The 20,858-nt window shown below is 36.1% G+C and overlaps 1 protein-coding gene across 2 annotated transcripts in view; it reads right to left on the bottom strand.

Moving 5' to 3' along the window:
* Positions 1 to 20,858, bottom strand: part of ttll7 (tubulin tyrosine ligase-like family, member 7) — a 271,036-nt gene that overhangs the window by 123,181 nt on the left and 126,997 nt on the right. For both annotated transcript variants that reach the window (XM_061975468.1, XM_061975469.1), the window contains exons 10-12: positions 7,720 to 7,814; positions 3,631 to 3,778; positions 199 to 272 (exon numbers count right to left, since the gene is read on the bottom strand). In XM_061975468.1, the coding sequence (XP_061831452.1) occupies positions 199 to 272; positions 3,631 to 3,778; positions 7,720 to 7,814 (317 nt within the window). The remainder of the gene's footprint in view (positions 1 to 198; positions 273 to 3,630; positions 3,779 to 7,719; positions 7,815 to 20,858) is intronic.

Genomic DNA, 20,858 nt, shown 5'->3' with positions numbered 1-20,858 from the left:
GAGCTTCTAATATTTTAGACCCAGGGCCGCTTCCTGAAAAGTGAAGTATTTTGATCATTTAAATGATTAGTTTAAGTGCAAAAAGCAGATATTAGATACATATTTAGAGGCGTGTTCCTGTTCTCACAACAGTTGTAAAAGTTGCTCTGAGTGAGGCCTGTAAAGTCCAGCTGGAGCTCCTGAGGGAACTTTTCTTACCGGTACTTTCCCAGATGTTGTTTTTCGTGCTCCTCTCTGCAGATCTGCTTGCGGACCTGAGCCAGTCGCTCTTTCTGGGAGGAAGAATACAAACACACAATAAAATGAGCTGCGACCGAACTTAGAGAGAAAGATCAGATGGAAACAGAACAAGGAATTCATTGTCTGAAGACTCAATTATTGTCCTGCTTGCTGAACACATGAGAAGTGCAAACATGAACACATGAGAGTCCAAACAAGCATGAGAAGTCCAAACATGAACACATGAAAAGTCCAAACATGAACACATGAGAAGTCCAAACATGAACACATGAGAGTCCAAACATGAACACATGAGAAGTCCAAACATGAACACATGAGAAGTCCAAACATGAACACATGAGAGTCCAAACATGAACACATGAGAAGTGCAAACATGAACACATGAGAAGTGCAAACATGAACACATGAGAGTCCAAACAAGCATGAGAAGTCCAAACATGAACACATGAGAAGTCCAAACACGAACACATGAGAAGTCCAAACATGAACACATGAGAAGTCCAAACATGAACACATGAGAAGTCCGAACATGAACACATGAGAAGTCCAAACATGAACACATGAGAAGTCCAAACATGAACACATGAGAAGTCCAAACATGAACACATGATATCACACACAAGTCAACACTGCAGGACTGCTTGTATCACACATGATATCACACACAAGTAAACACGCTGCAGGACTGCTTGTATCGCACATTATATCACACACAAGTAAACACTCTGCAGGACTGCTTGTATTGCACATGATATCACACACAAGTAAACAGTCTGCAGGACCGATTGTATCACACATGATATTGCACACAAGTAAACACGCTGCAGGACTGCTTGTATTGCACATGATATCACACGCAAGTAAACATGCTGCAGGACTGCTTGTATCGCACATGATATCACACACGAGTAAACACTCTGCAGGACTGCTCGTATCGCACATGATATCACACACAAGTAAACACGTTGCAGGAGTGCTTGTATCGCACATGATATCACACACGAGTAAACACGCTGCAGGACTGCTTGTATCGCACATAATATCACACACAAGTAAACACGCTGCAGGAGTGCTTGTATCGCACATGATATCACACACTAGTGAACAGTCTGCAGGACTGCTTGTATTGCACATGATATCACACACAAGTAAACATGTTTTATTTTCATACAAATTCACGATTTTCCCAAAATTCCAGGAATTCCGAAATACGAAATACCAATTCCAACTGTACTTTGTCAAAATTCCAACAGCAACCCATTCATATCATCTAGGACAATTGTGCTAGTATCAATACGTTCAAAAATTCCAGATTTTCACAAAATTCCCAAATTTCCAGGAAATTCCCATTCGAATGATTGGGACCTTTCAACCACACACACACACACACACACACTACTCTTCTGAGATATGGAAGGCAAAACATGTTTTCCCTTTCCCAAACTTCCCGGTTTTCCCAGAATTTCCAGGAATTTCCGCCCATTGACAATGAATGGGAAATATACAAACCTCTCCATATCCCACATTTCTCATCCGATTGGAGCCGTTCCAACATCCACACACTCCACTCAGCCTGGACCAGTGTTTCTCAAAGTGTGGGGCGCGCCCCACTGGTGGGGAATAGAGACATGACAGGTGGGGCGCGAGGAACGGGAGGAAATTTCACTTTAAATTTTTTTTTTTAATTATTATATTCTTAGATTATTTTTTTTACTATGCTTTCATTTTCTATACACACTGTAAATCACTTTGTGATTCTGTCTGTGAAATCCGCTATATAAATAAATGGAAATTACCGGTACTTATTTTTACTGTAGGCTTTATATTTCTCGGTACGAGCGAAAGTTTGACAGACATAGCAACAGTAACTAATGGGGGCGGGGCTAAGCGGAACAAACTTTCGCGCGGATGGGTAGCAGGCTAATGTGTATATATACATTTGTGACTCGCACATTTGTGACTCGCACCTCAAAGGTCGTCGAGCCAGAGCCAGCGCCTGCAGAGAAACAAAAATGTGACGGGCACACACTGTGTCATTCACCGGGAAGCACTCGCGTCAAGGCAGCTCAGCCCCGAACTCAATGAGGTTTTAACAGATGTTGTGAGCGCGGTCAATTTGATCAAAACACGACCACTGAAAGCGCGACTGTTCTCTGCACTGTGTGAGGAAATGGGAGCTGATCATACAGCCGTGCTGTTTCACAGTGAAGCAAGGTGGCTCTCCCGGGGAAAAGTGCTGTCACTTGCCCTGTCTTGCCAAATACATAGCTCCTCCTTTTTGTTTTTTGCAAAGATTGCAAAGTGGCACTTTTATTGTATTTATTATTGAACTTGATGCAAGTTATTTGATTTATTATTGAACTTGATGCAAGTTATAACACTTTTTTAGATTTATTATTGAACTTGATGCAAGTTATAACACTTTTGTTTTATTTATTATTGAACTTGATGCAAGTTATAACACTTTTTTTGATTTATTATTGAACTTGATGCAAGTTATTTGATTTATTATTGAACTTGATGCAAGTTATAACACTTTTATTTGATTTATTATTGAACTTGATGCAAGTTATAACACTTTTTTTTAATTATTGAACTTGATGCAAGTTATAACACTTGTTTTATTTATTATTGAACTTGATGCAAGTTATAACACTTTTTTTGATTTATTATTGAACTTGATGCAAGTTATTTGATTTATTATTGAACTTCATGCAAGTTATAACACTTTTTTTGATTTATTATTGAACGTGATGCAAGTTATAACACTTTTTGATGTATTATTGAACTTGATGCAAGTTATAACACTTTTTTTGATTTATTATTGAACTTGATGCAAGTTATAACACTTTTATTTGATTTATTATTGAACTTGATGCAAGTTATAACACTTTTTTTGATTTATTATTGAACATGATGCAAGTTATAACACTTTTTGATTTATTATTGAACTTGATGCAAGTTATAACACTTTTGTTTTATTTATTATTGAACTTGATGGAAGTTATTTTATTTATTATTGAACTTGATGCAAGTTATACCACAGCTGCACGGTTATTTTATTTATTATTGAACTTGATGTTATTTTATGTTATTGAGTTTGAATGTATACAACTTGATGTTCAATAAATTTGAAAATGTTAAAGCTTGGCATTAGCGCTCTGTTGGGGCGATGGGGGCAGGTGGGGCTTGAAAACTCCCCCTTGTCCAAAGTGGGGGATGACAAAAAAAGTTTGAGAACCACTGGCCTGGACAATCAAACATTTCACGTCACATTTCACTCACGCCGATCGGCACTTTGCAAATTCTAGTTATTTGTGCAATTTTTCCACACTTTGTATCTTTTTTATCCGCACAAGCTTGAAAGGGTTTCATTTGTGGGCAACTTACCAGCTCTTCCCGCCTTCGCTCCAAGGTGTGCCGCTGTCTCTCCCAGTCCGAGGACGCGGCCGAGAGTTTCTTCACAGACCCGTGGCCGTAGAGACGCCGCTGGGCCTCGGCTTTCTGCTGGGCCAGGTTGCGTTTTTTATCGCTGGCTCTACGAGCACAACAACAATCACGTTGAGTCAAAACAATGTTGCAACACAACACAAGCACTTTACCAGGGACTGCACTTTTCATTTCACAATCTTTAAGACAACAACACGATATTTTTCTTTTTTTTTTCTAATTTGTAAAATATGGCAAGTAAGAGGCGGCTAACAATGCAGCAAATGGGAGTACATTGGACATTAAAATATTGCTCAGCAATTGTTTTTTTAACCCTATGTCGAATTCTCCATATAAATAGGAAGATATAAACATCCCATCAGTCTTTATCCCAGTGAGAGCAGACATTGTACAGTAAGTGATTGATTAAATATGTTTCTTGTCCCTCATGAAGTCTGTGATGATTAGTAGTGTTGTTGTTGTTGTTGAAGGAAATAGTGAAGGTTTAGCTTAAAACGAGCAAAACATGTAAATATTACATGTTATTAAATACACTTCTTTATATATCTAGAAAGACTGGTCCTAAAGAGGGAGGCATTCTTCTCAGGTCTCAAGAAGGTAACAAATACAAGTGTGTGTGTGTGTGTGTGTGTGTGTGTGTGTGTGTGTGTGTGTGCGTGTGTGTGTGTGTGTGTGTGTGTTTTTTTTGGTTTTGAGCAGTGTCAACAAACATTGACAGAGCTCCAAACTTCACGTGACCTTCCAATTAGCCCACGTACAGTACGCAGAGAGCTTCATAGAATGGGTTTCCATGGCCGTGCAGCTGCATCTAAGCCATACATCGCAGAGTCCAATGCAAAGCGTGGGATGCAGTGGTGTAAAGGACATCACCACTGGACTCTAGAGCAGTGGAGACGCCTACTCCGGACTGATGAATCACACTTTTCCATCTGGCAATCTGATGGACCAGTCTGGGTTTGGAAGGTTGCCAGGAGAACGCTACATTGCAGACTGCATTGTGCCGAGTGTGAAATTTGGTGGAGGAGGAATTATGGCGTGGGGTTGTTTTCCCAGGAGTTGGGCTTGGCCCCTTTAGTTCTAGTGAAAGGAACTTTGAATGCTCCAGGATACCAAAACACTTTGGACAATTCCGTGCTCCCAACCTTGTGGGAACAGTTTTCTCTTCCAACATGACTGTGCACCAGTGCACAAAGCAAGGTCCATAAAGACATGGATGACAGAGTCCGGTGTGGATGAACTTGACTGGCCTGCACAGAGTCCTGACCTGAACCCGATGGAACACCTTTGGGATGAATTAGAACGGAGACTGCGAGCCAGGCACATCAGTGTGTGACCTCACCAATGCGCTTTCTATGTACAGTATGCAGGGAGCTTAATGGAATGGGTTTCCATGGCCGTGCAGCTGCATCTAAGCCATACATCACCAAGTCCAATGCAAAGTGTGGGATGCAGTGGTGTAAAGGACATCACCACTGGACTCTAGAGCAGTGGAGACGCCTTCTCCGGACTGATGAATCACACTTTTCCATCTGATGGACCAGTCTGGGTTTGGAAGGTTGCCAGGAGAACGCTACATTTCAGACTGCATTGTGCCGAGTGTGAAATTTGGTGGAGGAGGAATTATGGTGTGGGGTTGTTTTTTCCAGGAGTTGGGCTTGGCCCCTTTAGTTCTAGTGAAAGGAACTTTGAAAGCTCCAGGATACCAAAACACTTTGGACAATTCCATGCTCTCAACCTTGTGGGAACAGTTTCCTCTTCCAACATGACTGTGCACCAGTGCACAAAGCAAGGTCCATAAAGACATGGATGACAGAGTCCGGTGTGGATGAACTTGACTGGCCTGCACAGAGTCCTGACCTGAACCCGATAGAACACCTTTGGGATGAATTAGAACGGAGACTGAGAGCCAGGCACATCAGTGTGTGACCTCACCAATGCGCTTTCTATGTAAAGTATGCAGGGAGCTTAATGGAATGGGTTTCCATGGCCGGGCAGCTGTATCTAAGCCATACATCACCAAGTCCAATGCAAAGTGTGGGATGCAGTGGTGTAAAGGACATCACCACTGGACTCTAGAGCAGTGGAGACGCCTTCTCTGGACTGATGAATCACACTTTTCCATCTGGCAATCTGATGGACCAGTCTGGGTTTGGAGGTTGCCAGGAGAACGCTACATTTCAGACTGCATTGTGCCGAGTGTGAAATTTGGTGGAGGAGGAATTATGGCGTGGGGTTGTTTTTCCAGGAGTTGGGCTTGGCCCCTTTAGTTCTAGTGAAAGGAACTTTGAATGCTCCAGGATACCAAAACACTTTGGACAATTCCATGCTCCCAACCTTGTGGGAACAGTTTTGTCTTCCAACATGACTGTGCACAAAGCAAGGTCCATAAAGACATGGATGACAGAGTCCGGTGTGGATGAACTTGACTGGCCTGCACAGAGTCCTGACCTGAACCCGATAGAACACCTTTGGGATGAATTAGAACGGCGACTGAGAGCCAGGCACATCAGTGTGTGACCTCACCAATGAGCTTTCTATGTAAAGTATGCAGGGAGCTTAATGGAATGGGTTTCCATGGCCGGGCAGCTGCATCTAAGCCATACATCACCGAGTCCAATGCAAAGTGTGGGATGCAGTGGTGTAAAGGACATCACCACTGGACTCTAGAGCAGTGGAGACGCCTTCTCTGGACTGATGAATCACACTTTTCCATCTGATGGACCAGTCTGGGTTTGGAGGTTGCCAGGAGAACGCTACATTTCAGACTGCATTGTGCCGAGTGTGAAATTTGGTGGAGGAGGAATTATGGCGTGGGGTTGTTTTTCCAGGAGTTGGGCTTGGCCCCTTTAGTTCTAGTGAAAATAACTTTGAATGCTCCGGGATACCAAAACACTTTGGACAATTCCATGCTCCCAACCTTGTGGGAACAGTTTCCTCTTCCAACATGACTGTGCACCAGTGCACAAAGCAAGGTCCATAAAGACATGGATGACAGAGTCCGGTGTGGATGGACTTGACTGGCCTGCACAGAGTCCTGACCTGAACCCGATGGAACACCTTTGGGATGAATTAGAACGGAGACTGAGAGCCAGGCACATCAGTGTGTGACCTCACCAATGCGCTTTCTATGTACAGTATGCAGGGAGCTTAATGGAATGGGTTTCCATGGCCGAGCAGCTGCATCTAAGGCATACATCACAGAGTACAATGCAAAGCGTGGGGTGCAGTGGTGTAAAGGACATCACCACTGGACTCTAGAGCAGTGGAGACGCCTTCTCTGGACTGATGAATCACACTTTTCCATCTGGCAATCTGATGGACCAGTCTGGGTTTGGAGGTTGCCAGGAGAACGCTACATTTCAGACTGCATTGTGCCGAGTGTGAAATTTGGTGGAGGAGGAATTATGGTGTGGGGTTGTTTTTCCAGAAGTTGGGCTTGGCCCCTTTAGTTCTAGTGAAAGGAACTTCGAATGCTCCAGGATACCAAAACATTTTGGACAATTCCATGCTCCCAACCTTGTGGGAACAGTTTAGTCTTCCAACATGACTGTGCACCAGTGCACAAAGCAAGGTCCATAAAGACATGGATGACAGAGTCCGGTGTGGATGAACTTGACTGGCCTGCACAGAGTCCTGACCTGAACCCGATGGAACACCTTTGGGATGAATTAGAACGGAGACTGAGAGCCAGGCACATCAGTGTGTGACCTCACCAATTTTGGAAGAATGGTGGAAAATAGCTATAAAGACACTTGTCTTTATCACCTTGTGGACAGCCTTCCCAGAAGAGATGAAGCTGTAATAGCAGCAAAAAGTGGAGCCACATCATATTGGCAATACAGTGTATGTAGTTACTTCACATGATGGCCCCGGCCCAAGTTCTTTAGCCCAATGCGGCCCCCAAGTCAACAAGTTTGGACGACCCTGACTCAGACAAACGTAGTGGACTTGAGGGCTGTGCTGTGAAAGCCCTCAAATGAAGCCCGAGGTCGGCTTATTGAAACACTTGAAAAGCAAGGAGAAGATTACCTGATGTTGAGCAGTTTCAGAGCGTCCAGCAAAACTCCTCTCTTCACGTCCAAATCAATCTTCTGATCCGTCCCAAAGCTCGGCGCTCGATTGATCTGTCGATGGAAAGGAGGAGAGAACTTTCAAAAAGAGGATTATTCCTCCACTCTTGGTGCGTGTGGACTCTCAGCCAGCTCTCAATCACCACTTGCTGCTTTCTACACGGACAAGGCCAGAAAATACAATCTATGAAAAACAGGAAAAGTAATGTTTTTTTTAAATCGAGCTCCTCTTAGCAAAAAGCGGAGAATGATTCATCATTCCTATGATTATCAACTACAGCTGGGCGATACAACGATATCAACATACAGGTAAAAGCCAGTAAATTAGAATATTTAGAAAAACTTGATTTATTTCAGTAATTGCATTCAAAAGGTGTAACTTGTACATTATATTTATTCATTGCACACAGACTGATGCATTCAAATGTTTATTTCATTTAATTTTGATGATTTGAAGTGGCAACAAATGAAAATCCAAAATTCCGTGTGTCACAAAATTAGAATATTACTTAAGGCTAATACAAAAAAGGGATTTTTAGAAATGTTGGCCAACTGAAAAGTATGAAAATGAAAAATATGAGCATGTACAATACTCAATACTTGGTTGGAGCTCCTTTTGCCTCAATTACTGCGTTAATGCGGCGTGGCATGGAGTCGATGAGTTTCTGGCACTGCTCAGGTGTTATGAGAGCCCAGGTTGCTCTGATAGTGGCCTTCAACTCTTCTGCGTTTTTGGCTCTGGCATTCTGCATCTTCCTTTTCACAATACCCCACAGATTTTCTATGGGGCTAAGGTCAGGGGAGTTGGCGGGCCAATTTAGAACAGAAATACCATGGTCCGTAAACCAGGCACGGGTAGATTTTGCGCTGTGTGCAGGCGCCAAGTCCTGTTGGAACTTGAAATCTCCATCTCCATAGAGCAGGTCAGCAGCAGGAAGCATGAAGTGCTCTAAAACTTGCTGGTAGACGGCTGCGTTGACCCTGGATCTCAGGAAACAGAGTGGACCGACACCAGCAGATGACATGGCACCCCAAACCATCACTGATGGTGGAAACTTTACACTAGACTTCAGGCAACGTGGATCCTGTGCCTCTCCTGTCTTCCTCCAGACTCTGGGACCTCGATTTCCAAAGGAAATGCAAAATTTGCATGGTTGGGTGATGGTTTGGGGTGCCATGTCATCTGCTGGTGTCGGTCCACTCTGTTTCCTGAGATCCAGGGTCAACGCAGCCGTCTACCAGCAAGTTTTAGAGCACTTCATGCTTCCTGCTGCTGACCTGCTCTATGGAGATGGATATTACTTTTTTATGTAAAATTATTATTTTTTTATGTAAAAGTATTACTTTTTAATGCAAAATGGTGACATATGTCATATAAAACTCTGACTTTTATCACAATATTGCCAATTTTTTTGTTGTTCTTGGAAAACAGTGACCTTTTTTGAGCAAAATTCCGATTATTATTATAATATTGCCAAAATGTTTAAGTTTTCTTATAAAATTGTGACTTTTGTCTAATAAAATTACGCCTATTTTCACAAAATTGCCTAAATTTTAAGCTTTTCTTGTAAAACTGCGACTGTTATTGAGTAAAATTACGACTTTTATCATAATATTGCCAAAATTCTACCTTTTCCTTGTGAAATTGTGACCTTTTTCTTGTGAAATTCCAACTCATTTTTCACAGCAAGCTTTTTTATATTTACATAGTATGTATATGTTATTAATGTTCCATCCATCCATCCATTTTCTACCGCTTATTCCCTTCGGGGTCGCGGGGGGCGCTGGAGCCTATCTCAGCTACAATCGGGCGGAAGGCGGGGTACACCCTGGACAAGTCGCCACCTCATCGCAGTTTTTATTAATATTGACAATACAAATCTTTATATATCTAGAAAGGCTGGTCCTAAAGAGGGAGGCATTTTTCTCAGGTCTCAAGAAGGCAACAAATACAAGAATGTGTGTGTGTGTGTGTGTGTGTGTGTGTGTGTGTGTGTGTGTGTTTAAGACATTTAAATGCACCCCCTTTGGCCAAATTGTATTTAAAAAAATAAATAAGATATTTACTGTATATAAAAACATACTGTAATAACTTGAAGTAAGTAATTAAGATTAAAATAACGATTACCAACAAAAAAATAAAAAATAAAAATAACTAAAAGCAGTCTTTTTCTCACGTTGTGTCCACTTTTTTCTTATAAAATTGGGAAAAATTTCTCATATTATTTCTGTTTATGTAATATTGCAATATTTTCCCGGAAATGTATTACTTTTTTATGTAAAATTATTTATTTTTTTATGTAAAAGTATTACTTTTTAATGCAAAATGGTGACATTTGTCATATAAAACTCTGACTTTTATCACAATATTGCCAATTTTTTTGTTGTTCTTGGAAAACAGTGACCTTTTTTGAGTAAAATTCCGATTATTATTATAATATTGCCAAAATGTTTAAGTTTTCTTATAAAATTGTGACTTTTGTCGAGTAAAATGACAGCTCTTTTCACAAAATTGCCTAAATTTTAAGCTTTTCTTGTAAAATTGCGACTGTTATTGAGTAAAATTACGACTTTTATCATAATATTGCCAAAATTCTAAGTTTTCCTTGTGAAATTGTGATCTTTTTCCTGTGAAATTCCAACTTATTTTTCACAGCAAGCTTTTTTATATTTACATAGTATGTATATATTATTAATGTTGACAATACAAATCTTTATATATCTAGAAAGGCTGGTCCTAAAGAGGGAGGCATTTTTCTCTGGTCTCAAGAAGGTAACAAATACAAGAACGTGTGTGTGTGTGTGTGTGTGTGTGTGTGTGTGTGTGTGTGTGTGTGTGTGTGTGTGTGTGTGTGTGTGTGTTTAAGACATTTAAATGCACCCCCTTTGGCCAAAATGTATTAAAAAAAATAAATAAGATATTTACTGTATATAAAAACATACTGTAATAACTTGAAGTAAGTAATTAAGATTAAAAAAACGATTACCAACAAAAAATAAAACATAACAAAAATAACTAAAAGCAGTCTTTTTCTCACATTGTGTCCACTTTTTTCTTATAAAATAGGGAAACATTTCTCATATTATTTATGTTTATGTAATATTGCAATATTTTCCCGGAAATGTATTACTTTTTTATGTAAAATTATAATTTTTTTATGTAAAAGTATTACTTTTTAATGCAAAATGGTGACATTTGTCATATAAAACTCTGACTTTTATCACAATATTGCCAATTTTTTTGTTGTTCTTGGAAAACAGTGACCTTTTTTGAGTAAAATTCCGATTATTATTATAATATTGCCAAAATGTGTAAGTTTTCTTATAAAATTGTGACTTTTGTCGAGTAAAATTACAGCTCTTTTCACAAAATTGCCTAAATTTTAAGCTTTTCTTGTAAAACTGCGACTGTTATTGAGTAAAATTACGACTTTTATCATAATATTGCCAAAATTCTAAGTTTTCCTTGTGAAATTGTGATCTTTTTCTTGTGAAATTCCAACTCATTTTTCACAACAAGCTTTTTTTATATTTACATAGTATGTATATATTATTAATGTTGACAATACAAATCTTTATATATCTAGAAAGGCTGGTCCTAAAGAGGGAGGCATTTTTCTCAGGTCTCAAGAAGGTAACAAATACAAGAATGTGTGTGTGTGTGTGTGTGTGTGTGTGTGTGTGTGTGTGTGTGTGTGTGTGTGTGTGTGTGTGTGTGTGTGTGTGTGTGTGTGTGTGTGTGTGTGTGTGTGTTTAAGAAATTGAAATGCACCCCCTTTGGCCAAAATGTATTAAAAAAAATAAATAAGATATTTACTGTATATAAAAACATACTGTAATAACTTGAAGTAAGTAATTAAGATTAAAAAAACGATTACCAACAAAAAATAAAAAAATACAAAAAATAACTAAAAGCGAGGCGTGAAGTACACTTTTTTCTTATAAAATTGGGAACATTTTCTCATATTATTTCTGTTTATGTAATATTTCAATATTTTCCCGGAAATGTATTACTTTTTTATGTAAAATTATTACTTTTTTATGTAAAAGTATTACTTTTTAATGCAAAATGGTGACATTTGTCATATAAAACTCTGACTTTTATCACAATATTGCCAATTTTTTTGTTGTTCTTGGAAAACAGTGACCTTTTTTGAGCAAAATTCCGATTATTATTATAATATTGCCAAAAATGTGTAAGTTTTCTTATAAAATTGTGACTTTTGTCGAGTAAAATGACAGCTCTTTTCACAAAATTGCCTACATTTTAAGCTTTTCTTGTAAAACTGCGACTGTTATTGAGTAAAATTACGACTTTTATCATAATATTGCCAAAATTCTAACTTTTCCTTGTGAAATTGTGATCTTTTTCTTGTGAAATTCCAACTCATTTTTCACAGCAAGCTTTTTTATATTTACATAGTATGTATATATTATTAATGTTCCATCCATCCATCCATTTTCTACCGCTTATTCCCTTCGGGGTCGCTGGAGCCTATCTCAGCTACAATCGGGCGGAAGGCGGGGTACACCCTGGACAAGTCGCCACCTCATCGCAGTTTTTATTAATATTGACAATACAAATCTTTATATATCTAGAAAGGCTGGTCCTAAAGAGGGAGGCATTTTTCTCAGGTCTCAAGAAGGTAACAAATACAATAACGTGTGTGTGTGTGTGTGTGTGTGTGTGTGTGTGTGTGTGTGTGTGTGTGTGTGTGTGTTTAAGAAATTTAAATGCACCCCCTTTGGCCAAATTGTATTTAAAAAAATAAATAAGATATTTACTGTATATAAAAACATACTGTAATAACTTGAAGTAAGTAATTAAGATTAAAAAAACGATTACCAACAAAAAATAAAACATAACAAAAATAACTAAAAGCAGTCTTTTTCTCACATTGTGTCCACTTTTTTCTTATAAAATTGGGAAAATGTTCTCATATTATTTATGTTTATGTAATATTGCAATATTTTCCCGGAAATGTATTACTTTTTTATGTAAAATTATTTTTTTATGTAAAAGTATTACTTTTTAATGCAAAATGGTGACATTTGTCATATAAAACTCTGACTTTTATCACAATATTGCCAATTTTTTTGTTGTTCTTGGAAAACAGTGACCTTTTTTGAGTAAAATTCCGATTATTATTATAATATCGCCAAAATGTGTAAGTTTTCTTATAAAATTGTGACTTTTGTCGAGTAAAATTACGCCTATTTTCACAAAATTGCCTAAATTTTAAGCTTTTCTTGTAAAACTGCGACTGTTATTGAGTAAAATTACGACTTTTATCATAATATTGCCAAAATTGTAACTTTTCCTTGTGAAATTGTGATCTTTTTCTTGTGAAATTCCAACTTATTTTTCACAACAAGCTTTTTTATATTTACATAGTATGTATATATTATTAATGTTGACAATACAAATCTTTATATATCTAGAAAGGCTGGTCCTAAAGAGGGAGGCATTTTTCTCAGGTCTCAAGAAGGTAACAAATACAAGAATGTGTGTGTGTGTGTGTGTGTGTGTGTGTGTGTGTGTGTGTGTGTGTGTGTGTGTGTGTGTGTGAGCGAGCATCGGTTTACACTCGCTTTTGCAGGTGGGTCCCCACAAAAAGTGCACTCAAACAGGGGAGGAGGTCTCTGAGGGATAAAGTAAACTAATCTTGAAGCAATCGGCGACAGCATGCTTGTCAGGTTCAAACACTGATGACATCTATTAAACAGACAAGAAGCAAGGAATTAAACAGAGACAGAATTCAATTTAGCTCATTGAGGAGAAACGTCTGGGCTGTACTCTTTGTACAGTCTCCCACCACGCTCTGACCAAAGAGCGAACGCCTCCTCTTTTATTTGGACTTTCCCTGATTACATGGCAACAGCTGTTTCTAAGGGGACATGGGTCGTAAACAGCCACTGCCTTTGGTCACAAAACAGTTAAAAGAAAAGGTGCCAGGAGGGGGGCCAGGTCCTGCTTCCACTCCACTTTGTAGATCTTGGGTCAAGACAAAATCTTCCTGTGGATTACAATACATCAAAGAAACTGACACCTTCATGTCGCTTCCCATCCTACACAGTGGAGTTTTACAAGCCTTCGCCGGGAACTCATTGAAACACAAAGGTGCCAGGCGATGTCTACTTGTCTTACGGACGCCACCAGGAACTTTCATCCATGACCACTTCCTGTGTTTATGACCATGTCATTGTTTGACCTTGAGAGAAGGGGGTGTGTCCTCACCGCAAGCAATGTGGTGAATGTATTGTTGGTTTTAGAGTGAAACAAACTCTCCCATGGTTTTATTTTCTTCAATGCAAAATAATGTAGGGAATAAAATAAATAACTTCCCTTCAGTTTGACCACAGCAAGATTACCCACGAAGAAGTGGTCTGCATCACCACTCTGATCGCCTGATTAGTACCATTTATTAACCAGATCTATCACACTTTTTCCATTAGTCACGATTAAATTACCTGCTGGTGTAATTTACATTAACTTTAAAAAAAGACATAAATATTTTGGCAGAAATCTTTTTTTGTCATAAAAAAAATTCTAATAGTTTTGACTTAAATGCACGTCATTAACTAAGAGTTAGCCATTTCCAGTTTATGATGACTAACTTTTGTGTATTGTTTTATCTTTCGAGGGAAATCAGGTGGCTCTTAATAAAGCTTTATGTTAATCTTGTACTTATTAGACTGATGAACTTCTATATTTGAAAATATTCTGGAAAAATGAAATATAAATCTACCGTAAATTCCGTAAAATCCTAAAGCGGCTAATTTATAATTTTTTTGTGTTTCACTAATACCCATAATGTCTGGTGTTCAATAGTTTGCGTTAAAACCCAAGCAGAGACACTGAAAAGGTGTTATTGTTTGTGCTTTGGTGCCATCTTGTGGACAAGTTTGCTCACTGCAGGTATTGCAGGTTGAAATTGTACTCCTTCCTGTTTTGATGCCGTAAGTCGGAAAATAAGCGTCCATAGCGTTTCTACTCGTATGGATTCTTCATTCATCACTCCAAGCAACTTGTAGAAGTTTTACAATATAACTAAAACTATTCTTACTAAAACCTGCGATGTGTGTTTTCATGCATATTTCTACATGCTATCGTAACATACTCAAGCTAGCGTCGTTAGCATTAGTTAATATACCAACACGTCTACAAGTGTTTGTGTTAGTGTTATTAACTTACAATGACATTCTTTTTGTATTGTTTCACTTTCATAAATTCCTCAGTAAACTCACCAAAACGTCAGCGTGGAGTTATTGTCTCTTTTAAGCTAATTGGAGAGCTAGCTTGCGCAGCTAGTGGGTCCATGACCATGACTTCTGTTTTGTTTGATCGGACGTTTTACTGCCCTGTTACAGACACCGCTTGGAAACAATTAAGGTATGTAAATAAACTTTTACAAAAAAATTATGTTTAAATAACTCATTTCACAACATTTATATCTGCCACTTATAGTCCAGTGCGACTTATATATGGAAACTTTTTTTTCTTCTAAAATGTAGTGGGTGTGGCTTGTATACCGGTGCACTCTTTAGTCCCAAAAATACGGTAATTAATATTGGAAAATTGTTTTTATATTAGCAAATCGTTTTTAATTGAAGAAAATTATGTTTTACCTGCAAATTGTTTTGTTAATTGAAGAAATTGTATTTATTTAAAAAAAATTTGCGAATCGCTTTATCAATTGAACTTTTTTTTTTATATATTTGCCAATCAATCAAAAAAACAATTCACAAGTATAAAAACGATTTTCTTCAATTAAAAAATCATATAGGACTATAAAAAAATTCTGCAAGCAAAAGAAAAAATTGCAAATAAAAAAAATGCATCTACAATAATGATTCACAAGTAAAAAAAAAAAGCATTTTCTGCAAGTAAACAAACGATTCACAAGTATGAAAACAATATTCTGTAATTAATACAAAAATATTCAACTCAAAAAACAATTCACAAGTATCAAAAGCTTTCTGAAAGCAAAAAAGACGATTCGCAAATATAAAAACAATCTTCTTCAATTAAAAACGCCCAACGATTCGTAAGTTAAACAAATAATTTTCTTCATTACATAAAAAAAAAAAAGATTTGCAAGTGTAAAAAAATGTTCTGCAATTGAAAGAATGATTCGCAGGTAAAAAAAAATAAAAACAATTCTGCAAGTAAAAAAAAATATTGAATGATTCACATGTATAATTTTCTTCAATTAAAAAAATTATACACGGGTATTAAAACATGTCTGCAAGACAAAAAAAAACAATCTGCAAATATAAGAAAAAATTCATCTAAAAAAATTTGCAGGTAAAATGGAGAAATATTTCCTTCAATTAAAAAAATATTTCCTTCAATTAAAAAAATATTTCCTTCAATTAAAAAAATATTTGCAAGTCCATTTTCTGCCAGTAAACAAACGATTCACAAGTATGAAAACTATTTTCTGTAATTAATACAAAAATTTGCAAGCAAAATTAAAATAAATATTCAATTCAAAAAACAATTCGCAAGTATCAAAAGCTTTCTGCAAGCAAAAAAGACGATTCGCAAATATAAAAACAATCTTCTTCAATTAAAAACGCCCAACGATTCGTAAGTTAAACAAATAATTTTCTTCATTATAAAAAAAAAAAGATTTGCAAGTGTAAAAAAATGTTCTGCAATTGAAAGAATGATTCGCAAGAATAAAAAAATAAAAAAAATTCTGCAAGTAAAAGAAAATACTTGCAACTAAAAAAAATGATTTACATGTATAATTTTCTTCAATTAAAAAAACGATACACAGGTATTAAAAAATGTCTGTAAGCCAAAAAAAACAACCTGCAAATATAAGAAAAAATTAATCCAAAAAAATTTGCAGGTAAAATGGAGAAATATTTCCTTCAATTAAAGAAATATTTCCTTCAATTAAAAAAATATTTCCTTCAATTAAAAAAATATGTGCAAGTCCATTTTCTGCAAGTAAACAAACGATTCACAAGTATGAAAACAATTTTCTGTAATTAATACAAAAATTTGCAAGTAAAATTAAAAAAATATTCAACTCAAAAAACAATTCACAAGTATCAAAAGCTTTCTGCAAGCAAAAAAGACGATTCGCAAATATAAAAACAATCTTCTTCAATTAAAAACGCCCAACGATTCGTAAGTTAAACAAATAATTTTCTTCATTATAAAAAAAAAAAAAAGATTTGCAAGTGTAAAAAAATGTTCTGCAATTGAAAGAATGATTCGCAGGTAAAAAAAATAAAAAATTCTGCAAGTAAAAAAAAAAATTGAATGATTCACATGTATAATTTTCTTCAATTAAAAAAATTATACACGGGTATTAAAACATGTCTGCAAGACAAAAAAAACAATCTGCAAATATAAGAAAAAATTCATCTAAAAAAATTTGCAGGTAAAATGGAGAAATATTTCCTTCAATTAAAGAAATATTTCCTTCAATTAAAAAAATATTTCCTTTAATTAAAAAAAATATTTGCAAGTCCATTTTCTGCCAGTAAACAAACGATTCACAAGTATGAAAACAATTTTCTGTAATTAATAAAAAAATTTGCAAGTAAAATTTAAAAAATATTCAACTCAAAAAACAATTCACAAGTATCAAAAGCTTTCTGCAAGCAAAAAAGACGATTCGCAAATATAAAAACAATCTTCTTCAATTAAAAACGCCCAACGATTCGTAAGTTAAACAAATAATTTTCTTCATTATAAAAAAAAAAAAGATTTGCAAGTGTAAAAAAATGTTCTGCAATTGAAAGAATGATTCGCAGGTAAAAAAAATAAAAAATTCTGCAAGTAAAAAAAAAAATTGAATGATTCACATGTATAATTTTCTTCAATTAACAAAATTATACACGGGTATTAAAACATGTCTGCAAGCCAAAAAAAAACAATCTGCAAATATAAGAAAAAATTCATCTAAAAAAATTTGCAGGTAAAATGGAGAAATATTTCCTTCAATTAAAGAAATATTTCCTTCAATTAAAAAAATATTTCCTTCAATTAAAAAAACATTTGCAAGTCCATTTTCTGCCAGTAAACAAACGATTCACAAGTATGAAAACAATTTTCTGTAATTAATACAAAAATTTGCAAGTAAAATTAAAAAAATATTCAATTCAAAAAACAATTCACAAGTATCAAAAGCTTTCTGCAAGCAAAAAAGACGATTCGCAAATATAAAAACAATCTTCTTCAATTAAAAACGCCCAACGATTCGTAAGTTAAACAAATAATTTTCTTCATTATAAAAAAAAAAAAAGATTTGCAAGTGTAAAAAAAATTTCTGCAATTGAAAGAATGATTCGCAGGTAAAAAAAAAAAAAAAAAATTCTGCAAGTAAAAAAAAATACTTGCAACTAAAAAAAATGATTCACATGCATAATTTTCTTCAATTCAAAAAACGATACACGGGTATTAAAAAATGTCTGCAAGCCAAAAAAAATGCAGGTAAAATGAAGAAATATTTCCTTCAATTAAAAAAATATTTGCAAGTCCATTTTCTGCAAGTAAACAAACGATTCACAAGTATGACAGCAATTTTCTATGATTGAAAAAAATGTTAACATATTTGAGTGAACACATTTCTGCGTGTCTGTGGTGTTTTGGCTGTAATTTCACTGCATATATTTGCATCTTCATCTTGACAAAGCAAGCCTCTTCTCAAATGATTCAAGGTTGGAAGTCTACTTTTGCCCGCGTGGGGGAAGTGAGAAGAAGACGTGTTCCTTTTCAATCGGCAGCCTGGCATAAGAAGGCAGCAATGCCCAGGAAAGGACTCATTTCATTTGACAGCTTCTTCTATTTGATAGCACGGAGCTTCCAGGTACACACCTGGCTTTGACTTTGCACATGTTGGACTTCCATTTCCTGCCAGCGAGTGTGCGTGTCCCACAACACGCGCTGACAACTGACGGCGTAAGAGAGGAACAGCAGCAGCCCGGGTCAGGTAGCAAGCGGGCGTAGGCGAGGGTAATTCACAATGACACCCGCTGAGAAAGCTGAGCCGGCACGTCTGCCCGTTCTAAACAAACCCAAGAGGACCCGATTGGGTTTCGGGAATCGAGACGCGACTTGTAACGTTTGGCAGGACAGGAACTTGAAGTGTAAAAATAGTGACATGGTTTGAAATAGATGTATCTTATTTTATGGACTATAAAGTGCACACACTAAATTTGAGAAAAAAATAAATAAAAACTCCATATATTAGCCAAACCGGACTAAAAGTCACAGATATATACGTTGTGAAATTAGTTATTTACACAGAAATATTCTGGAAATGTTTATTTACATACCTTAATTGTTTCCAAATGAAACAATGTAATATCTGTTAGTCTACAAAATAACATGTTTTCCCATTTGGTGGAAGATTAACGTAATTTCCAGGCTACAAAGCGCACCGGTCTATATACAGAAACTGCTAAATCTGAGAAAAATGAACAAAAATTCCATATATTAGCCGCACCGGACTACAAGCCGCAGATATATACATTGTAAAATGACTTATTTACACAGAAATATTCTGAAAATGTTTATTTACATACCTTAATTGTTTCCAAATGAAACAATGTAGTATCTGTTAGTCTACAAAATAACATGTTTTCCCATTTGGTGGAAGATTAACGTATTTTCCAGACTACAAAGCGCACCGGTCTAAATACAGAAACTGCTAAATCTGAGAAAAATGAACAAAAATTCCATATATTAGACGCACCGGACTATAAGTGGCAGATATATACATTGTAAAATGAGTTATTTACACATCAATATTCTGTAAATGTTTATTAACATACCTTAATTGTTTTCCAAAAGAAACAATGTAGTATCTGTTAGTCTACAAAATAACATGTTTTCCAATTTGGTGGAAGATTACCGTATTTTCCAGACTACAAAGCGCACCGGTCTATAAGCCGCAACTACTAAATCTGAGAAAAATTTTTAAAAATCCATATATTTGACGCACCGGAAGATTGATTTGGTGGAAGATTACCGCATTTTCCAGACTATAAGCCACACACACAAAATTTAAGAAAAATAAATACAAATTTCATATATTAGCCGCACCGGACTACAAGTCGCAGATATATACGTTGTGAAATTACTTTTTTACACAGAAATATTCTGTAAATGTTTATTTACATACCTTAATTGTTTCCAAATGAAACAATGTAGTATCTGTTAGTCTACAAAATAACATGTTTTCCAATTTGGTGGAAGATTAACGTATTTTCCAGACTACAAAGCGCACCGGTCTATATACAGAAACTGCTAAATCTGAGAAAAATGAACAGAAATTCCATATATTAGACGCACCGGACTATAAGTGGCAGATATATACATTGTAAAATGAGTTATTTACACAGAAATATTCTGTAAATGTTTATTAACATACCTTAATTGTTTTCCAAATGAAACAATGTAGTATCTGTTAGTCTACAAAATAACATGTTTTCCAATTTGGTGGAAGATTACCGTATTTTCCAGACTACAAAGCGCACCGGTCTATAAACCGCAACTACTAAATCTGAGATTTTTTCTTTTTTAATCCATATATTAGATGCACCAGAAGATTGATTTGGTGGAAGATTACCGCATTTTCCAGACTATAAGCCACACACACAAAATTTCAGAAAAATAAATACAAATTCCATATATTAGCCGCATCGGACTACAAGCCGCAGATATATACGTTGTGAAATGACTTATTTACACAGAAATATTCTGTAAATGTTTATTTACATACCTTCATTGTTTCCAAATGAAACAACGTAGTATCTGTTAGTCTACAAAATAACATGTTTTCCCATTTGGTGGAAGATTACCGTATTTTCCAGACTACAAAGCGCACCGGTCTATATACAGAAACTGCTAAATCTGAGAAAAATAAAAAAAAATTCTATATATTAGACGCACCGGACTGTAAGTGGCAGATATATACATTGTAAAATGAGTTATTTACACAGAAATATTCTGTAAATGTTTATTAACATACCTTAATTGTTTTCCAAATGAAACAATGTAGTATCTGTTAGTCTACAAAATAACATGTTTTCTAATTTGGTGGAAGATTACCGTATTTTCGAGACTACAAA

The sequence above is a fragment of the Nerophis lumbriciformis genome, linkage group LG14 (assembly GCF_033978685.3).
Source record: "Nerophis lumbriciformis linkage group LG14, RoL_Nlum_v2.1, whole genome shotgun sequence".
In the NCBI taxonomy this organism is placed as follows: Eukaryota; Metazoa; Chordata; class Actinopteri; order Syngnathiformes; family Syngnathidae; genus Nerophis; species Nerophis lumbriciformis.
This window is presented reverse-complemented; position numbering and strand designations above follow the sequence as displayed.